The sequence below is a fragment of the Erinaceus europaeus genome, chromosome 3 (assembly GCF_950295315.1).
Source record: "Erinaceus europaeus chromosome 3, mEriEur2.1, whole genome shotgun sequence".
Taxonomy (NCBI): Eukaryota; Metazoa; Chordata; class Mammalia; order Eulipotyphla; family Erinaceidae; genus Erinaceus; species Erinaceus europaeus.
The window spans coordinates 184,274,241-184,295,532 of NC_080164.1; the positions used below are offsets into that span (position 1 = coordinate 184,274,241).

The 21,292-nt window shown below is 59.2% G+C and overlaps 3 protein-coding genes across 6 annotated transcripts in view; 2 read left to right on the forward strand and 1 right to left on the reverse strand.

The window, feature by feature from the left end:
- The window catches only part of MRFAP1 (Morf4 family associated protein 1), a 240,426-nt gene that overhangs the window by 210,363 nt on the left and 8,771 nt on the right, over positions 1 to 21,292 (forward strand). The window lies entirely within an intron of this gene.
- Positions 1 to 21,292, forward strand: part of TADA2B (transcriptional adaptor 2B) — a 253,837-nt gene that overhangs the window by 105,236 nt on the left and 127,309 nt on the right. The window lies entirely within an intron of this gene.
- The window catches only part of HTT (huntingtin), an 83,150-nt gene that overhangs the window by 30,018 nt on the left and 31,840 nt on the right, over positions 1 to 21,292 (reverse strand). For 2 of the 4 annotated variants that reach the window (XM_060188487.1, XM_060188484.1), the window contains exons 9-26: positions 20,081 to 20,285; positions 19,477 to 19,524; positions 15,856 to 15,930; positions 14,527 to 14,879; positions 13,719 to 13,845; positions 13,499 to 13,617; positions 13,261 to 13,372; positions 12,989 to 13,126; positions 12,142 to 12,300; positions 11,957 to 12,054; positions 10,506 to 10,645; positions 9,537 to 9,600; positions 9,248 to 9,348; positions 5,633 to 5,779; positions 3,458 to 3,578; positions 2,824 to 2,900; positions 1,266 to 1,417; positions 650 to 852 (exon numbers count right to left, since the gene is read on the reverse strand). In XM_060188487.1, coding sequence (XP_060044470.1) covers positions 650 to 852; positions 1,266 to 1,417; positions 2,824 to 2,900; positions 3,458 to 3,578; positions 5,633 to 5,779; positions 9,248 to 9,348; positions 9,537 to 9,600; positions 10,506 to 10,645; positions 11,957 to 12,054; positions 12,142 to 12,300; positions 12,989 to 13,126; positions 13,261 to 13,372; positions 13,499 to 13,617; positions 13,719 to 13,845; positions 14,527 to 14,879; positions 15,856 to 15,930; positions 19,477 to 19,524; positions 20,081 to 20,285 — 2,439 coding nt within the window. The remainder of the gene's footprint in view (positions 1 to 649; positions 853 to 1,265; positions 1,418 to 2,823; positions 2,901 to 3,457; positions 3,579 to 5,632; positions 5,780 to 9,247; positions 9,349 to 9,536; positions 9,601 to 10,505; positions 10,646 to 11,956; positions 12,055 to 12,141; positions 12,301 to 12,988; positions 13,127 to 13,260; positions 13,373 to 13,498; positions 13,618 to 13,718; positions 13,846 to 14,526; positions 14,880 to 15,855; positions 15,931 to 19,476; positions 19,525 to 20,080; positions 20,286 to 21,292) is intronic. The other 2 variants (XM_060188485.1, XM_060188486.1) reach the window with 2 other exon arrangements.

The window sequence follows — 21,292 nt, forward strand, 5'->3', positions numbered from 1 at the left end:
GTCCTCACCTCGGCCCTGAGCCCACAGGCCTCCACCCAGTCGCCGAGCTCACACGCCCCTGCTTGCCCCACACGGACGGACCAGAACACCCCAACTCGTGCTCTGCCAGTGGGGCACCTGGGAGTCCTGGGGTGGGGGGGGACCCGAGCCCATCAGAACCCCCAGATGTGCCACCTCCAGGCAAGGCCAAGGGTGTCCCAGGGGAGGCAGGTCACGGCGTGGGACAGGAGCCAAGCAGACCTGGGGGTCCTGGAGGAGCCAGGCGAGGCAGCCGGGGGGGGGGCAGGGGGCTCCGAGGGCCAGGCAGGACAGCGCTGCAGCGGGGAGCGCCGCGGGAGCACAGGCATCCGCAGTAAAGGGGACTCTTAACATTTTTGCCGCCAGGGCTCCACACCTCCGGTGCCCGCCGTTCCGGGCAAGCCTGCCATCTCTCTCTGAGGACCGGGGTGAGAGCCCGCGTGGGGAGGAGGCATCCCCGGCACCCCCACTGCCTTGAGGCTTCCCCTCGAGCTGGAGCCCCACGGGGCGGCCAGAGACTCGAACCCAAGGGCCCGGGACGGCAGGAGGCACCGAACGGTGAGCCGCCCCTCGGTCTCAGTCACGGCCAGACAGACGCGAGGTGGTCAGAGCGGGCGGGGCGGGCAGCTACCTTGGTGGCCGGCCCGGGTGCCACGTCGTCCAGCACGTGCGCACAGATGTTGATGACCTTGAGCAGGTGTGAGAAGAGCTGCTCCACCATGGGCGCCAGGCTGCGGTCCCCCAGCGCCGGCCACGCCTCCTCCTGCTTACCCGCGGCCGGGCCCGCCTCGTCGTCCGCGCTCCAGGGGCTTTGCAGAGACCGGGGGGCGCTGGCTGCGGGACGGACGAGGCTGGACGTGACTGCCCTGCTCCCCCAGGGGGTGGGCGCAGTCCCGGGGCACACGGCGCCCCTGGTGGCCCAGAGCTAGGGGACCTCAACAGGAAGGAGACTCTCCCTCCGCACGGCGCCCAGCTCCCAGGGCGAGGGTCCTCGGAGGCTCCGCAGGCCCACAGGCACGTGCTCCCCCTTCTCCACAAGGCCGGGGCCACCCGCCCACCAGAGGGCAGTCTGCCGGGACTCCCCTCAGGAAAGTCCCCGCGGGCCGGGGACAGCGCCCCTGCAGCGCCTGAACCTTCCACGGGAAGGCCGACCGCCTGGGAGCGCCATGGGCGGCGCGGGGCAAGGAGTCCTCGTACCGTGCCTACCCCGGCCTACCCCGGCCCACCCCGGCCCGGCGTCCCGGTACCTGCCAGCAGGTTCCCGGCTAAAATGAGTGCGTCCTGGTGGGCCGAGAGGTCCAGCGGGAACCACGCGGACGAGAGCAGGGAGAGGATGGCGGCGGCCATCCCTACGGTGCAGCTGTGCCTGGACTCGGCAGAGGTGCCCAGGGGCGGGGCTCTGGAAGCAGACACGAAGCCAAAGCACAGGTGTCAGCCCTGCCCGGGAAGCTAGGGAGAAGGCACCGCCAGCTAGAGCCGGAGCCGGAGCCGGCCAACCTCCTCCTGTAAGTCACAGCCCTGCAAGATCACTGGGGAGGCAGGCAGCACAGGGCTTCTGCTCACAGACCCTCCCGCCTGAGGCTCCCGAGTCCCAGGTCCCATCCCCAGCACCACCGTCAGCCAGAGCTGAGCAGGGCCCTGGGGAGAATAGAAGAAAATTCTTCACTGAGGAGACGGCATCAGGAAACACGGCCGAGTGGGGCCTCGGGTTCCCGAGACTTTGGACTTTACAGCAGACCGAGCACATTCAGCTTGAATGCCTGCCAATCAAGTGAGATCACGGAACTCGGTCTGCAGCGAGAACTGCAGCGGCTCACGGGTGTGAACGAGGACAGAAGCGGACGGCTACGGCTACACCCACCCGCAGACACATCTGCGGCTCTAATTCCAGATGTGATGGCTGGACCCCGACCTCCTCAGTGATCAGGGAGGCGTCACGACGCTGCACAAGCTAGAGGGGCTCCACAAACACTGCTACGGTCACCCACCGGGACAGCCGCCCGCTGACAGACATGGCAGCATTTCCTCACAACTTCCTATGGCTGGTGGCATTTGATTTAAAGCAAAAAAATGTCCCCAAGTTTCTAGCAGATGAACAAATCTGGAGAGAATCAAGTCAGCTGGAAAAGTCTTTTGTGGGGACCAGCAGTGGTGCGCCCAGTGAAGAGCACTCAGCATGAAGCGCAAGGGCTCGGGTTTGAGCCCCGGCTCCCCATCCGCGGGGGGAAGCTTCACAAGCAGTGAAGCAGATCTGCAAGGGTCTCTCTGTCTCTCTCCCTCTCTCTCTGCCCCGTCCTCTTGCAGTTTCTCACTGTCCTGACAATAAACGGCCGCCAGGAGCAGTGGACTCGTGATGCTGGCATCGAGCCCAGCGAAGACCCTGGAGGCAAGAAAAAAAGTTTTTTTTTTTAAATAAATGTTTAAAAATATATTTTGACTTATTAATGAGAAAGGAAGAAAGAGAGAAAGAACCAGACATCACTCTGGTACATGTGCTGCCAGGGATCGGACTCGGGACCTCACGCTTGAGAGTCCAGTGCTTTGTCCCCTGCGCCGCCTCCCGGCCCACAAGAAGAAAAGCCTTTCGCCAGCAGAAGTGAGCCTTTACGTGAGCCTGCAAACCCTCCTAACTGCATGTGGGAGGAGCCAGAAGTTCGCTGATGGCCACCCGTGGGTGTCTCCCACAGGCTCCTGTCACTACGTCCCAGGCAGGACCCAAGCCAGGACACCCTGCCACCTCTCCTCGTAAGAGCCAAAGGCTTCACGGCACGGAGAAAGGGTAGGAACACGTAGGCCCAGTCATACCCGCAGTGCCAACCTAGACTCCAGACGCACACCGGGAAGGCGGTTGACAGGAGGCACAGAGCTTCACAGCAGCCGAACTGCGGGAAGAGCAACAGGCCGTCAGGCCAGGCAGCAACTGAGCGGCCGTGGAGTCCCCCTGCCCCCAGGCTGCCTGCCCGCCCGGGCATGTGCCTGTGGTGAGCCGCTGGCTGCAGGGTCCGGAGGGGGCCCTCCTCGGCCCATGAGGCAGGCAACGGGGGCGGCCCCCGCCCACCCCTCACCCCCGACACCGTCCGCTTCCTAACAGCCCGTGCCGGGGCTCTCTAGTCGGTCAGCCCCCACGTCCGGGAGAGTGAGCGTGGCACCAGGCCGCCGGGGGCACATGCCGGGCACGGGACCAGCCAGTGCGAGTGAATAGAGTTTGCGAGGCGTCTCAAGTGAGGCCAAGTTCAGAGAGCCCAAGTAAGACTCGGGTTCCAAACCCACTCAAACGAGAACACAGCCTCACTTTTCTCTTTAGATCAACATGGATCACTTTAATAATCAGAAGGAAAAGAGAGAAAGAAGAATAAAAGGGCTTCTTACATCCCCGCTGGGCGCAGGGCGATTTCTGACCGACTGCCGAAGCGGGCGGCACGCGAGGTCCGGGGCTTACCGTCAGCGCGCGGGTGGTGGAGGTGACGAGCTCGTGCGAGACGGCAGCGATGACTCTGGAGAGGTTGTTTTCCACGGTGACGTCCGTCATGCTAGGCAGCAGGCTGTAGCCCCTGTAGACTCTAGGAGGACAGTGAAGACTCCTCAAGATGGCCGCATGCGCAGAGACTGCGCGGCCTCTGGGAGAAAGGCCAGGATAGTAGCTCGCGGCTGAGTGGCCGGGGCTGCCAAAGTGTGGCCTGGGGAAGTGTCCAAGGAGAAGGCCGTTATATCAACGCTGATAAAACACTGCCTCTGCCGGCATGTAACCTTCACTTTGGATTCATCCAGTGCAGCAATCCATCTTATTCCTAATCCAGCGCTCTCACGGGGCTGCCCTACACAGCAACGCTCTCACACACACCTTCACCACACGGCAACGCTCTCACACACACCTTCCCCACACGGCAACGCTCTCACACACACCTTCCCCACACGGCAACGCTCTCACACACACCTTCACCACACGGCAACGCTCTCACACACACCTTCACCACACGGCAACGCTCTCACACACACGGCAACGCTCTCACACACACCTTCACCACACGGCAACGCTCTCACACACACCTTCACCACACGGCAACGCTCACACACACACCTTCACCACATGGCAACGCTCACACACACACCTTCACCACACGGCAACGCTCTCACACACACCTTCACCACACAGCAACGCTCTCACACACACCTTCACCACACAGCAACGCTCTCACACACACATGGCTACACCACACGGCAACGCTCTCACATACACCTTCACCACACAGCAACGCTCTCACACACACATGGCTACACCACACGGCAATGCTCTCACACACACCTTCACCACACAGCAACGCTCTCACACACACCTTCACCACACGGCAACACTCTCACACACACCTTCACATGGCAATGCTCTCACACACACCTTCACCACACAGCAACGCTCTCACACACACCTTCACCACACAGCAACGCTCTCACACACACCTTCACCACACAGCAATGCTCTCACACCTTCACTACACAGCAACGCTCTCACACACACCTTCACCACACAGCAATGCTCTCACACCTTCACTACACAGCAACGCTCTCACACACATCTTCACCACACAGCAATGCTCTCACACACACCTTCCCCACATGGCAACGCTCTCACACACACCTTCACCACATGGCAACGCTCACACACACACCTTCACCACACGGCAACACTCTCACACACACCTTCACCACACGGCAACGCTCTCACACACACCTTCACCACACGGCAACGCTCACACACACACACACCTTCACCACACAGCAACGCTCTCACACACACCTTCACCACACAGCAACGCTCTCACACACACATGGCTACACCACATGGCAACGCTCTCACATACACCTTCACCACACAGCAACGCTCTCACACACACATGGCTACACCACACGGCAACGCTCTCACACACACCTTCACCACACAGCAACGCTCTCACACACACCTTCACCACACGGCAACATTCTCACACACACCTTCACATGGCAATGCTCTCACACACACCTTCACCACACAGCAACGCTCTCACACACACCTTCACCACACAGCAACGCTCTCACACACACCTTCACCACACGGCAACATTCTCACACACACCTTCACATGGCAATGCTCTCACACACACCTTCACCACACAGCAACGCTCTCACACACACCTTCACCACACAGCAATGCTCTCACACCTTCACTACACAGCAACGCTCTCACACACACCTTCACCACACAGCAATGCTCTCACACCTTCACTACACAGCAACGCTCTCACACACACCTTCATCACACAGCAACACACACACAAACACACACGGCTTCACCACACAGCAACGCTCTCACACACATACAGCTTCACCACACAGCAACGCTCTCACACACACAGCTTCACACAGCAACACTCTCTCTCTCTCTGTGTGTGTCTCTGTGTCTCTCTCTCTCTCTCTCTCACACACACACACACACATACACACACACACACACACACACACACGGCTTCACCACACAGCAACACAGGTGACCTGCACAGCACAGAAAGTCGGAGGAAGGCCCAGGAACGTCTCCAGGAGCTGCAGCCTTGGAGGGCAGCTTCCAGCCGGGCCCGCTTGGTACCTGGTGATGGTGCTGACGGAGACGTGGGAGGGCGGCGGTGTCTCGTGCATGAGAAGCTTCAGGTGGACGCTGCTCTGATCTCTGGCCATGGCCACCACGGGGTCAGCCTGCCCTTGGTCACACTGATAAAACAGCTTTGGGACAAGCCTGACACAAAAGAAGGATTGTTCAGTTAACTTGTGAGTCTTCCCCTCTTCCCTCAGCCTGGTTTAGCCCCCAACGCTGTGGTCCAACTACGCCCCTCCTTTACAGTGGGTGTCTCCAACTACACACACACTCACACACACCCTCACTCACACATGCTCTCTCACACACTCTCACACGCTCTCTCTCTCACACACACACTCACACATGCTCTCTCACACTCACACATGCTCTCTCACACTCACACATGCTTTCACACACACTCTCACATGCTCTCTCACTCACACATATTCACACTCACACATGCTCCCACACTCTCACTCACACATGCTCTCTCACACACATTCTCACACTCACACATGCTCTCACACTCTCACTCACACATGCTCTCTCACATTCTCACACTCACACATGCTCTCACACTCTCACTCACACATGCTCTCTCACACACATTCTCACACTCACACATGCTCTCACACTCTCACTCACACATGCTCTCTCACACACATTCTCACACTCACACATGCTCTCACACTCTCACACTCTCACTCACACATGCTCTCACACACATTCTCACACTCACACATGCTCTCACACTCTCACATTCTCACACTCACACATGCTCTCTCACACACATTCTCACACTGACACATGCTCTCTCACACTCACATTCTCACACTCACACATGCTCTCTCACACACATTCTCACTCACACATGCTCTCACACTCTCACATTCTCACTCACACATGCTCTCTCACACACATTCTCACACTCACACATGCTCTCACACTCTCACATTCTCACGCACACATGCTCTCTCACACACATTCTCACACTCACACATGCTCTCACACACATTCTCACACTCACACATGCTCTCACACTCTCACTCACACATGCTCTCTCACACACATTCTCACACTGACACATGCTCTCACACTCTCACATTCTCACTCACACATGCTCTCTCACACACATTCTCACACTCACACATGCTCTCACACTCTCACATTCTCACGCACACATGCTCTCTCACACACATTCTCACACTCACACATGCTCTCACACTCTCACTCACACATGCTCTCACACACATTCTCACACTCACACATGCTCTCACACTCTCACACTCTCACTCACACATGCTCTCACACTCTCACATTCTCACTCACACATGCTCTCTCACACACATTCTCACACTGACACATGCTCTCACACTCTCACATTCTCACTCACACATGCTCTCTCACACACATTCTCACACTCACACATGCTCTCACACTCTCACATTCTCACTCACACATGCTCTCTCACACACATTCTCACACTGACACATGCTCTCACACTCTCACATTCTCACTCACACATGCTCTCTCACACTCACACATGCTCTCACACTCTCACATTCTCACTCACACATGCTCTCTCACACTCACACATGCTCTCACACTCTCACATTCTCACTCACACATGCTCTCTCACACTCACACATGCTCTCACACTCTCACATTCTCACTCACACATGCTCTCTCACACACATTCTCACACTCACACATGCTCTCACACTCTCACTCACACATGCTCTCTCACACACATTCTCACACTCACACATGCTCTCACACTCTCACTCACACATGCTCTCTCACACACATTCTCACACTCACACATGCTCTCACACTCTCACACTCTCACACTCTCACTCACACATGCTCTCACACTCTCACTCACACATGCTCTCTCACATTCTCACACTCACACATGCTCTCACACTCTCACTCACACATGCTCTCTCACACACATTCTCACACTCACACATGCTCTCACACTCTCACTCACACATGCTCTCTCACACACATTCTCACACTCACACATGCTCTCACACTCTCACACTCTCACTCACACATGCTCTCACACACATTCTCACACTCACACATGCTCTCACACTCTCACATTCTCACACTCACACATGCTCTCTCACACACATTCTCACACTCACACATGCTCTCACACTCTCACACTCTCACTCACACATGCTCTCACACACATTCTCACACTCACACATGCTCTCACACTCTCACATTCTCACACTCACATTCTCACACTCACACATGCTCTCTCACACACATTCTCACACTCACACATGCTCTCACACTCTCACTCACACATGCTCTCACACTCTCACATTCTCACTCACACATGCTCTCTCACACACATTCTCACTCACACATGCTCTCACACTCTCACATTCTCACTCACACATGCTCTCTCACACACATTCTCACTCACGCATGCTCTCACATTCTCACTCACACATGCTCTCTCACACACATTCTCACTCACGCATGCTCTCACATTCTCACTCACACATGCTCTCTCTCACACACATTCTCACACTCACACATGCTCTCACTCAGACACACATTCTCACACCCACACATGCTCTCACACACATTCTCACTCACATGCTCTCTCACACATCCTCACACTCACACATGCTCTCTCTCACACACATTCTCACACTCACACATGCTCTCACTCAGACACACATTCTCACACCCACACATGCTCTCACACACATTCTCACTCACATGCTCTCTCACACATCCTCACACTCACACATGCTCTCTCTCACACACATTCTCACACTCACACATGCTCTCACTCAGACACACATTCTCACACCCACACATGCTCTCACACACATTCTCACTCACATGCTCTCTCACACATTCTCACACTCACAATGCTCTCTCACACACACTCACATTCTCACACTCACACATGTTCTCTCTCACAAAGAGACAGAGGAATTGAGAGGGGGAGAGAGACAGAGAGACACCTGCAGTTCTGCTTCACCAGGGCTGAAGTCTGCCCCCTGCAGGTGGGGACCAGGGGCTTGAACCTGGGTCCTCGCACACTGTGATGTGAGCACTCAACCAAGTGCACCACCACCTGGCGCCCAGATACCACTTCTAAGAACGAGCTCACGGGGGGGGGGGGGGGGGGAGAGGCAATGTTCACAGCTTGGTATCTGCTGTGACCTAGAGACGCTTAAGAGGTCACCAAAGCCGTCGTGTGCGACGCCCTCACAGCCACGCAGTGAGAGCAAGTGGTCCGGGACTAAGGCTTCTCTTGCAGAAGGCTGTTCCATAGCAGGATGTCACGACACATCAAGTACAGACTGCCAGCTTATAAAACTTGGCAAGAGAAACTGTCCCCCAGATGACAGCGAGCTGTCGGGGTTACGGGGCAGGGCGAGACACAGCCGACTTCCCAGAGCCGCTCTGTGCTGCGGTGCTCCCAGGAAAGCAGCTGAGCGGGGCGGTGCTGCTGTAGGCAGTCGTCTGAGACTCTTCTGGCTCCAGCGTGCTGTCCTGGCGGCACGACTCAGCCCTCCCCCCGCCCTGCATCCACTGGGGGCTTCAATCACAGAGACACAGAGACACGGAGACACGGCTCCCGGACGGTACCTTGTCAGGGACGCTGCCGCCACGTGCCGGACCCTGGGGTCCTCATCCCCAAGCAGGTAGATGACCACGTTATTCAGGACCCGTTCTTGTAGTTTCAAAAGCTGTGAAGGGAAGAGCAGGAAGGGCTGTAAGCTCTGCAGGGAAGACACTGGGAGGCAGAGAGTGACAGCTGGGGCACACTGTGGAGTCACGGCTGTCACACACGCAGGGCGGCGGACCCAGACGGGCAGCACCCAGGAGCCTCCCCACGGAGAACACGTGAGTCCCGTGCTGGGGGAGAGCCACTCACCCCGGTATAACGATGGGTCCCTCTATGCAAGGATTCTGCTCTGGACTCCAGAAAGCACACCAGTCTAATGAAAGAACAGTCAGTGATGAAAGCATTTCTTTCCTTTCCTTTTCTTTGTTTTTTTTGGCCTCCAGGGTTGTCACTGGGGCTCGGTGCCGCACTACGAAGCCACCGCTCCTGGAGGTCGTTTTTCCCATTTTGTCGCCCTTGTCGTTATTATTGTTGTTGTTGGATGAGACAGACAGAAGCAGAGAGAGGCGGGGAAGACGGAGGGAGAATAAGACAGACACCTGCTTCCCCACTTATGAAGCGACCCCCTGCAGGTGGGAGGGAGCCGGGGACTCAAACCCAGATCCTTCCGTAGTCCTTGCGCTTCGCACCATGTGCGCTTAACACACGGCACTACCTCCTGGCCCCCCGAAACCATTTCTTACTCAGCAGCCCCAGCAGGTCAGCCAGGCTGGGAGGGCGCCAAGTGGTGTTTTCCATCCAGGAAGCTCCACCCTCACTGCCCCGACGCAGAAGCCCGCTGTCGGCCCCACCTAGTGAAAGGCACCACGCCCAACGCCTGCCGAGAAGCTGGGGGAGCAGAGGAGGGCGGCGGGGCTGAGCCGGTTCCCCCAAGCCGGACGGGCTCTGAGGACGGCAGAGAACCAGCCCGGGACATCTAGCCTCGTCCGAGTCTGGCCCGTGGCAGCTCGCTCTCCGTAAGGGAAACAGAAATGCCAGGGAAATCAAAGAATCCCCCGTCAAGAACGAGCAAGACACAGACCTAATCAGAGGAGACGGAAACGCAGTCAAGACACTTGATGGCACAAGAGGGCGCCCCACGGCAGAGCAGGACGCAGTCAGAGCCCCGAGCTGACAGGCCGGCAGGTCCGGGCACCCCGGGAGGGCAGAGCCGTGGGCTGCCGGCCGCAAGCCCCTCCTCGCCCCGGCCGCACCCCCCCGCCCGGCCGACACGCGCACCTGAAGTCGACCTCCGCCAGCGTCTCCAGCAGCTCGGTCCTCACCAGCCAGTAGGAGCTGTGCCGCAGGCCGAGCAGGTCGGTGACGAGCCGGAGGCCCAGCTCGCTGTAGCTGCTGCTGCACAGGCTCGGGACGCAGAGCTGGGGAGCGAGCGAGACCAGGCTGAGCGCTGCGCCCTGGCGGACGCACGGACGGAAGGCCCTTCAACACCCTGGCAGACTCGGCACTAAGCGTGGCAGGGCCTCCTGACCTGTGCCCGCCCGCCCGCCCGCCACGCACAGGACCTTGCCCGCAGCCCCGCCTTGGTTCGCTGTCCGCAAATGAGCGTCAGGAGCTGGGGAGGCTCCGAGCTGCCCGGCACAGCCCGATGGCACAGAGCTTCCAGAACACCGCGGGAAGCTCCGGCGGCATGCCGTCTGTCTGTCTGTCCGTCTGCCCGTCTGGCTTTTAAAAGGACACGTCAGACTGGGAGCAGCGTGATCATACACGTGTGAGGCGTCAGTGGTCCAAGAGGCACAGTGGCCAGGGCACCGGGCTCTCGAGCATGAGGTCCCGAGTTCAGTCCCTAGCAGTGATGGCTGGTTTGCTCTCCAATAAATAAAACATCAGACAAAGACAACGGGAGGGCGGCACCTGTGGGGTGAGGGCAGCAGCAGCTCTCCTGGCTGGTTCTGACTCTGGCGGCCCACGCGCCCCTCCCACTGACCATCGCTGGCAGCCAGCACGCCGGGGCCGGGGCCGGGGCCGGGGCCGGGGCCGCGCCTCACTCACCAAGCCTCCGCTGAAGGCCGGGCCGGCACGGCGAGCTCCCTCAGGAAACACGCCAAACAAACAGCCCGTGGGGACGCCCGGCAGAGTGCACATATTACAGTACTCAGGAACCTGGGTTCAAGCGCCCATGGCCCAGCTGCAGGGGAGAAGCTTAATGGTGGGAAGCAGGGCTGCAGGTGTCTGCTCCCCTAGTCTCCCCTTCCTCTCAATTCCTGTCTCTCTCCAAAAAGAAGGGAGATAAATAAATAAAGGCCGCCGAGAGCGGGGGATTCTTGATGCTGCTACCAAGCCAGTGATAACCCTGGCAGCAACTTACAATAAGTAAAAACAAAACTTTACAGTCCATTAAACTTTCTCACCAATGCTGAGGGGGGAAGGCACCTGGTTGAGTGCACGAGGGCCCGGGTTCGAGCCCCCGGTCACCACCTGCAGGGGGAAGCTTCACAAGTGGTGAAGCAGGGTTGCTGGTGTCTGTCTGTCTGCCTGCTGCTTCCTTGCTGACTTCTGACCTGTCACATCTGATGAACGCACGTGCAAAGTAAGCGCCGCACCGAGCAGGGAGGCGGACACTCCCCCGGCCTGCGTCCTGAAGCCGTCTGAGCGGCTCTCCACCCAGGTGCTACTCACCCTCCTGAAGCCGTCTGAGCGGCAGAGAGGCTCTGCACCTGGGCGCTACTCACCCTCACGGCCATGCAGGCCAGCTTACAGGTGACCGAAGACTCATCCCTGAGGGTCTGCTGCAGCAGGGGGACGCAGTCGGCCAGAGAAAAGCTGTTTCCTGCACGCGGAGCAGACAGCACACACCCGCCGTCACGTCACTGGGCCCGGGGGAGGGGACGCGGCCAGGCGCCGGAGAGCCCCGTACCTGTCAGGGCGCGGACGGAGCCCATCCAGTCCCCCACGTGGAAGCGGGACCTGCTGAGGGTGGAGTGCAAGAGGGTCCCGCACAGGATGGCCGTGGCGCCTCTGACCTGCGGGTCCCCGTGGTCGATGTAGTTCAGGACGTCCGACACGTACTGCTCGTCTGTGGGGGGTGGCCAGCTGCTGAGCAGACCCTCCCTCACCACAGCTCCTGAGACCAGTCAACTCTCGGCTCCCCAGAGACAAACGGGGGGGGGGGGGGGCACGATTCACCACGATTCACCACGAGGGAGAAAAGCGTCTGGGGCTTGAAGCCTCCAGTCACCTGTTCCCGTACAGACCTTCTAGACTGTGACTTCTGGGTGCCAGCAGAGGAACTGCTAAATCTCATTCACGCCCCCACACACCAGAGCCAGTCACTCCAGCCCACACCCGACTGGTGTGAACGCAGAACCACAGCTGTGTGTCAGTCCAGACAGAGGGCGGTTGGGCCGGGGCGGGCAGGACCGCAGAGGCCCCGTGCTGCTGACAGCATGGGGGGCAAGCCCGGGTCTGGCTGCGCACACGCAACTAAAGCTTGCCCCGCCAGCTAAGGCGTCCCGCCAGCTAAGGCTCCCCGACTGCTGAGGCGCCCCGACTGCTGAGGCTCCCCGACTGCTGAGGCGCCCCGACTGCTGAGGCGCCCCGACTGCTGAGGCGCCCCGACTGCTGAGGCGCCCGCCGCCTGTGCATCTCGGGGAGACTGCTGGGGACTGACACCAGACACAGAGGACTGAGGTGGCAGCCAGGTGCGGGCCGGAAGTCGCTTCCCAAGGAACAACCGCGTGGGAGCCGGACGTGGGTCAGCCTACCGGCGGGCTCGGCGGCATCCAGGGGTTCTCTGTAGAGCTTGCTGAAGAACGCCTCGGGGTACAGGGCCACCGCCGCGCCGACACAGCTGAGCGCCAGCGCCTTCACGCTGACCCGCACGTCCCTGTCTGGAACCAGCGCTGCCAAGGAACAGGCCCTCAGGGCTCGTGTCTGCAGCCCAGCCCGCTTCCAGGGGCCACCGCGTGGAGGGCGCGGCGGCAGGTGCCCGGAGGCCCGCAGCTGCTCCTCGACCCCCGCGCCCGCCCGTCCTCACCGCTCTTCTCCCCAGTCAGCAGAAAGGAGGCGGACAGCAGGCGGACGCAGTGCAGGAGAGGCGCCGAGTCGCTGTCAGTGGGCTGGCCGATGTCACCTTTGATGCGGCAGGGCTGTGACAGAGAAAGCGGCATCTTGCAGGCGACAGAGAGAGGGAGGGAGAGAGGGGGAGAGAGAGAGATCAAGAGCGCCAGGCCCACGCGCGTCAGCCCTCTCAGGAAGCGGCCCTAGACGCTCACCCTGTTCTCGGGGTCCCCCGGCTCGCCAGCGTCGTCTCTGGAGACAAACTTGTCCGCGCTGCCGTCGGAGGCCTGCCGGCTGTGGCCCCCGGCCGTCTGCACACGCGCCTGCTGGAGGGCTTGGGACACGCACGGGCTCAGCGCGCGGCCGCAGCAAAGGCCAGGCCGGCGCGGGGCGGGACTCGGGGCGGGAACCAGGCCAGCCGGCGGGGCCGCTTACCCACAGAGGAGCTCCCAAAAGCTGCCTCGGCCTCGGCCTCGTCCGGCAGGACGCCCGCGGTTTCCGCGTCGTCCTCATCCTGCAGCTGCCCCAGCCCCGAGTACTGGCCGTCCACGCCGTCTAACACCTGAGCGGTCAGGACGCGAGTGCTGAGGCCCGGCCCCGCGCCCCGCCAGCAGCCAGCGGGACCCACCCAGGTTGTTTCCAGCGGCCCCTCGCCGCGGGCCACCCCCAACTCGTGGCGTCACACTGCGGTCGCCCCCCACCCCCGCCCCGGCTTCTTCTGGTGGAACCGCAGGTCCAGAAGGGCTTTTGAGGTGGACGGAGAGCAGGGCCGCCTCCCACAGGGGGAGAAGCTGCTTCACGGCAGCAACGTGAGCGGATCTTGATGCCTCACCCGAAATGAGGCGGGGTGCGGGTGCGGGTGCGGGGTGCAGGGAGAGGGCAAGCTGAAGGCCTCTCCTGGATGCCCAGCCCAGCTACACGCGCAGCCAACGATGTTGGCATGGCGGGACGGGACAGTCAGACTAGACCAGAGCAGAGCGCCACCCGCACGGACACGCGCACAAGGGCTATGGCGGCCTGGCCTCCTGGGCCTCAGACTCGGAGGCCCCGTTCCTGGTCTCGCGGGAGCGGGGGGCGGCTGCCCGAGGAGGCGTACAGCGGCTGCGCCGTGCCCGCCGGGTCTCCGCGACCAGCCGCGCCCCGTCTCAGTCCCCAGCCACCTGGCCTCTGCCCGGCCGTCTCCTCAGGGGCTCCGCGCCTACCACTGGGGGCCGCGCGGCCGTGTATGGGGGGGGGCACTCACGATCTCAGAGCTGTCCGACGGGGTCACGGCCGAGTCGGGCCCCTCGGTGGTGGTCTGCGAGCTGTCACTCAGCGGCGAGGAGGCCTGCGTGCCGTCGTTCAGGTCCGTGGCCGCGTCGGAGGGCACGGCGCTGACCTGGCTGGAGCTGCGGCTCAGGACGTCCTCGTCCCCGTCCCCGTCCCCGTCCCCGTCGTCCCCGTCCCCGTCGGCGTCCGGCTGCAGGCTGTGCTGGGAGCGCGGCTGCTCTGTGATGATGTCGTGGCCTGCGGGGTCTGCGGTGGAGCTGGTGGAGCCTGGCGTGGAGAGGCCAGAGGAGGCGGCCGGCTCGCCGCCCAGCTCGCCCTTGACCGAAGCTGGAACAAAGAGACCCTTCCCTGAGGGGCCAGGACACCCACGAGGCCCGCAAACAGCGGCGGGGCGCCCCACGGCCACAGCCCCCAAAAGGCCCAGGAATGGGGGAAACAGGAGCTAGAAACTGTAGGGACGGGCAGGCGGTGGCGCACCTGCTTGAGTGCACACTCCACAGTGTGCGAGGACCCGGGTTCAAGCCCCCGGTCCCCACCTGCAGAGGGGAAGCTTCACGAGTGGCGAAGCAGGGCTGCAGGTGTCTCTCTCCCTCTCTAAGTCCCCCTCCGCTCTCAATTATCTGTTTCTACCCAGTAATAATGTATTTTAAAAAAATAAATAAGGAGAACAGGTGGTGGCGCACCCGATTAAATGCTCACGCTACAGCGCACAGGGACCCGGGTTCAAGCCCCCGGTCCCCACCTGCAGGGGAAGCTTCACGAGTGGCGAAGCAGGGCTGCAGGGGTCTCTGTCTCCCTCTCTTGTCTGCCCCTCAATTTCTCAACGTTTCTATCTGGTAATAAAGAAAGAACAATATTTAAGGGCACCCTTCAGACGTCAGCAGACCGCCACTCGGCATGACATCTCCTCGCGTCATCTGACAGCCGTGAGAAAGCAAGGGCCACCGCAGACACCTTCAGACTCTCCGAGTCTCCAGACCGCGTCTCACCGCCACGACCGAAGCGGGGCGGCAGGAGCAGCTGGGTTCAGCCCCCGTGCGGCACGCGCCGGAGTGGTGTCTGAGCCCCCTCTGCCTCGCTCTCTGCCGTAGGACTGCATCCCACCCATCCGATTCAAGAAGCACTGTTATCTACCACCACCCTCTACCGAAAAAGGACATCCTCACAGCGATAAGCCCAATTTTACAAGAGCCTCGACCGCAGGGAAACTGGAGGGGAGAACGCAACACGGCTCGGCAGTGCGGAGCCCGCACGGGCTGCCAGGCCCCAAGGTGCGGGCGAGATGCCAGGCTCCCGCAGCTACCTGTGAAGGCCGGGCTGCTGTCCTCTGACTGAGACTCCGAGTCGTCCTCCAAGGTCTCTCCGAAGAGCACTTTCCCTGGGAGACATGGGAACGGGTCAGCTTTGCAAAGGCAGGGACGAGGGCTCAGACAGAAGGGTGTCCTAGGCAGACAGGTGTATGCATCTCAACTCACCGTCTCACAGAATCTGCCCCCAAAACACACGGCCCTACCTCGAGTCCACGTCTCAGAGAATGCTGACGTGATGTCCGTCCATCACTTGTTTTTATATTGATTTGACAGGACAGAGAGAAACTGAGAGACGGAGACTAGAGGGGAGAGACAGAGGGATGCCTGCCACCCTGCTCCACCGCCCTTGAAGCCTCCTGAAGATTCTACACTCTGCGTGTGACGGAAATCAACGCATCTAGCGGGGAGGTTCTACGCTCTCTGTGTTACAGAAATCAATGCATCCAGCGGGAAGTAAGTTTAAGTGACTCCGAAACTGTCCATGAGGCATCAGTGATTAATAAACACTGCTCTCGATGACTGTGAAATAGCAGAATTTTTGCTCAATCTTTAAAAATATTTTTACTTATTACTGGATAAAGAAACAGAATTGAGGAAGGAAGGGGAGATAGAGAGGGAGAGAAACAGACACCTGAGCCCTGCTTCACTACTCGTGAAGCTTTCCCCCTGCAGGTGGGCCAGGGGCTTGAACCCAGGTTCTTGTGCCCTGTAATGTGAGCACTTAGCCAGGAGCGCCATGCCTGGCCCTATGTTCAATCTTTAGGATGGTGAGTCATGAGTCCCTGGGATACTGAAGTCCCCTCTCAAGTGGAACATCAGAGTCTGTAAAAGGTTCACACGAACACGTCACCTTTCGGACGCCAAGTCCTCTCCTGGATTGTGTGCCTACTTAGGAAAAATGTGCGGCCCAGGTTCAAGACTGGCCCTCACTGCACCCAAAGACCCGTCGATGCTGTGGGTGTGTGCTCCTATCTGAGAACGCCGGCCCGGAGCAGTGAAGCCGCAGTGTAACAAGAAAGACAAAAGCAGCAAGAAAGCCCACTGTACCAGGTGACTCAAGCCCGGCTGCCCAGCTGAGGGTGTCGGCAACCCACAGTTTGCAAAGCGCGGCCAAAATGGCCTCACACTCCTCGGCTTCCAAGGTCCATTCATAAAACAAAACAAAAAGCCACGGGCCCTGCCGTAACTGAGCCAAGCTCACTGATCAGCCTGGCTACATTCTGTAGAAACACTTCCAATGGCGCTATCGAAATAATTATTGCCAATCTCTAATTTCACTGCTCTTCAAAACATAGGTCACAGGTGTGACAGCTTCCAGAAGCCTATACCAATGTGGCACTCAAGGCAGAAGACAAGATGTCCCAAAAGCCAGTTTAGGTACTAAGTAACAGGGTACTGAACCACAGTGTCCTGCCTGAGCTCCAGTGGGGGGCGTCCCCGCAGGCACAAAGACAGGGCTGCCCCAGGAAGGCGGGCCAGGCCACCCTCTGCACCTCTCCCTGACCCAATCCTCAACAGCTCTGATTTCAACCGTTACAACCTGGTTTCCTTTAACAAGAGAGAAGTCTGTGTCTAAAACAAGTGTGAAAACATAGCGATGAGACAAAAAAAGAAAAAGAAACCAGCAAACAGGGCACACTCCATGCCCCAGCCAAGAGAAACGGGGGCGTGGCAGCCTTTCATGGGGGTGGGGTGGGGGTGGTGGCGGCTGGGAGGCAGCCAGGGGCAGAGACCATGCGCTCAACCCTCACCAGCAGGGAGCCAGTCGGCAACGGCCCACAGGGGCTGCTCCCAATTCTCCCAGAACTGTTTATGGGGTTCAGTCAAAGCACGACCACTATACCTCTAAGACTATCCCCATCAGTACTGCCCCAGAGAGGAGGCACTGGAAGTCAATGAAACCCACACACACACACACACACACACTCACACACACACACTCAACACTCACACACACACACACTCATACACACTCAACACTCACACAGACACACACTCACACACACAGACACACACACACAGAGACACACACACACAGACACACACACACTCACACACACACAGACACACTCACACAGACACACATACACACACACAAAGACACACACACACAGAGACACACACACAGACACACACACATACTCACACACACACTCACACACACAGAGACACACACACACGCCCACATACTCATACACACACACACACTCACACACAGACACACTCACACAGACACACACACACTCACACTCACACACACACTCAACACTCACACACACAGACACACACACATACTCATACACACAGACACACACACACACTCAACACTCACACACACATACACACTCAACACACACACACACTCAACACTCACACACACATACTCATACAGACACACACACACTCACACACAAACACACACACTCAACACTCACACAGACACACACACACAAACACACACTCACACACACTCAACACTCACACATACTCATACACAGACACACACACTCACACACACACAGACACACACTCACACAGAGACACACACACTCACAGAGACACACACACAGACACTCACACACACACACACTCAACACTCACACATACTCATACACAGACACACACACTCACACACACACACACACACACACACACAAACACACACTCTCACACACACACTCACACACACACAACACTCACTCACACACACACACACGCACACATACTCATACACACAGACACACACACACTCACACACAGACACACACACACACAGCTTTTAAGGTTTCAAATCGGAAAAGGACAGCGATTTCTTTCTGCTTCTCTTGGCTGGGAAGGAAGATGAGCAGGTGCTGTGAGGTCTCACTGCAAAGCAAAACTAGTAGTTCAGAAGGTGAAGTCACCATTGCTGCTGACTAAAACAGCAAAATTCACTGGGAAGGGAAGATTCTATAAAACACAAACGGCCAGGAGTCGGGCGGAAGCGCAGCGGGCTAAGCGCAGGTGGTGCAAAGGGCAAGGACCGGCGTAAGGATCCCAGTTCGAGCCCCCGGCTCCCCACCTGCAGGGGAGTCGCAGGTCTGCAGGTGTCTTTCTCTCTCTCCCCCTCTCTGTCTTCCCCTCCTCTCTCCATTTCTCTCTGTCCTATCCAACGACTTACATCAGTAACAACAATAATAACTACAATTTTAAAAAAAAGGGCAACAAAAGGGAAAATAAGTAAAAAATTAAAAAAATTTTAAAAACCACAAACACCCCTGAAGCAGGGGCTAGCCGACCTGCCCAGCTCTAACGGCTTCCCCAGAAGCAGGCCCACAGCAGGGGCCTCGGACGCTTTCTTCCACAGATGAGCTGGACAGATGGCGGTGACGGGGGCCAGCAGGCCCACGAGGCTCCAACCTGCACCGTCTGGCCCTCTGAGACCTGTCTGTTGCTCCATGGCCAGGGAAGAGCTAGAGACCGGAGTGGAAGTGGTTTCTGGAAGCGCAGAACTCTGGGCATGGGTGGCAGACCCCGGCGGCACTCACAAACACCTGTGCGCAGCTGAGCGAGGGTGTGGGCCGCCCGCAGAAACACAGCAACAGAAGGGGACCAGAAGACTCTGAAATAATCACCTTTTTGTTTTCTTGAGAGGACAGGGCTGCATGAAGAACCCTCAGCAGCTGCAAATCACAGAAACAACAGGTGAAGGCGCGGTGACAGGCCGCCACGGCCTAAGGACTGGGACATCTCGGGAGAGGCGGCCTCAGCTCTTGAGTGGGACACTGTGGCTGGACTCGCACAGGACATGACAATCCCAGGAGTGCTCAGACACGGCACTGAGAGACCCCGGGATCCCAGTTTGGGGCCAGGGATCCACGTGCGAGAGAGCGACCGTGAGGACCGTGTCTGGGGCAGCTGAAGCAGAGGGCCTGAGCGCAGGCGGGGCACTGAAGTGGGGAAGTGTGACCTGCCCCGGCCCGGGGCCTCCTCGGCACCAGACCCCTTCCTGGGGCCGCAAATCCAGACGGAGCCCGCTCCGCTCCTGTCCCGGGGCTCACGTCCCGTCCCGGGCCGGCAAACTGGAGGAAATGCGGACGGTGGGGACTGGGGCCCGGACACAGGCAGAGCCCGGAGCGACGTGTGGAGGGCGGGGGAGGGCGGGCAGAAAGACCGAGGCCCCTGCTCTGCCCAGCGCTGGATCCGGGAGCGCCACCAGGCCTCTGTGCCCGCACCTACCGAGGAGCTCCGTGATGCTGCCGCTGCGGGGCCGGAAGCCCGGTGCGTCCCTGGCAGCCCCCAGCCGCCCGATGCCGCCGGCCGAGGTCAGGGCGAGGAGCAGCTCGGGCGGGGGCGTGCGCAGCAGCTGCTGCAGGAGCTCGAGCGCCCCGGTCACCACGTTGTGGTCCTGGTGCTGCGTGTGGCGCAGACTCAGCTCGTAGACCTGGCGGAGAGCGGCACCCTGCCGGCTAGGTCTCCCACCCGCCCCGCCCCGCGCCCTCCCGGGCCCGGCAGCCTTTTACTCTGCCCCTGCCGACGACGGGCTCGCAAGGACCCAGGTTCAAGCCCTCGGCCCCCAGCTAAAATGGGGGAGGGGGCTTCACAGCTGCAAGCGCAGTGGAGCAGGGCTGCAGGTCTCTCACTCTAGCTCTCTCTCCTCCCTCTCAATTATTTCTCCTCCTGGCAGCGACTGCAGGGCATTCTGGGAGCCGATCACCTTCCCACATGCCACACGGGTCTTGGCTGTCAGAGCTCCCCAGGCCCCGTCTCTGTCTCTCACTGTTTCTACAGTTGATCTTAGCCAAAAGGCGGAGAAGCGATAGTCTCTCGCTGTCTGTCTCTCACATGCCGGAGTGCTCCTTCAGAGAACTTTCCAGGGAGCATTCACAGCCAGCAAGCAGAGCCTCCGCATATCTGGAATCTTTTCACGTGCCGCCTGAAGACGGTCTAACAGCATCAGCTGAGCTGAGTCTCTCAGGCAGGCAATTCACTTCGGGGCCTGCGAGGGGGTGGAGGCCCTGGGTTCAAGCCCCTGCACCACACGAGTGCAGCAAAAACAAAAACAAATGGGGAAGCAGTGCTCTGGAGTCTCCCCAGGACAGAGGCGCTCTCGGGGAGGAGGGAGGGCAGCGTGGGGGCCTCGTGAGTGACTGACCCCGAGCCGGGGGAGCGCCGACGCCGGGCAGGGAGGCTGATGGGAAGGAGCTGGCTCCAGAGCTGGGTCTCAGGTCAGCACTCTGCCATGTTTTCTCTGTTGGTTATTTCTGCCAGCAAGGTTATCGCTGGGGTTTGGCGCCTACACGGTAAATCTGCCACTCCTGGTGGCCACATTTGTCACTTCTCTCTTTTTTTCCCCTTGATACACTAGAGAGAAATCAATCAACCACTCCTAGTGGCCACATTTGTCACTTCTCTCTCTTTTTTTCCCTCGATACACTAGAGAGAAGCTGA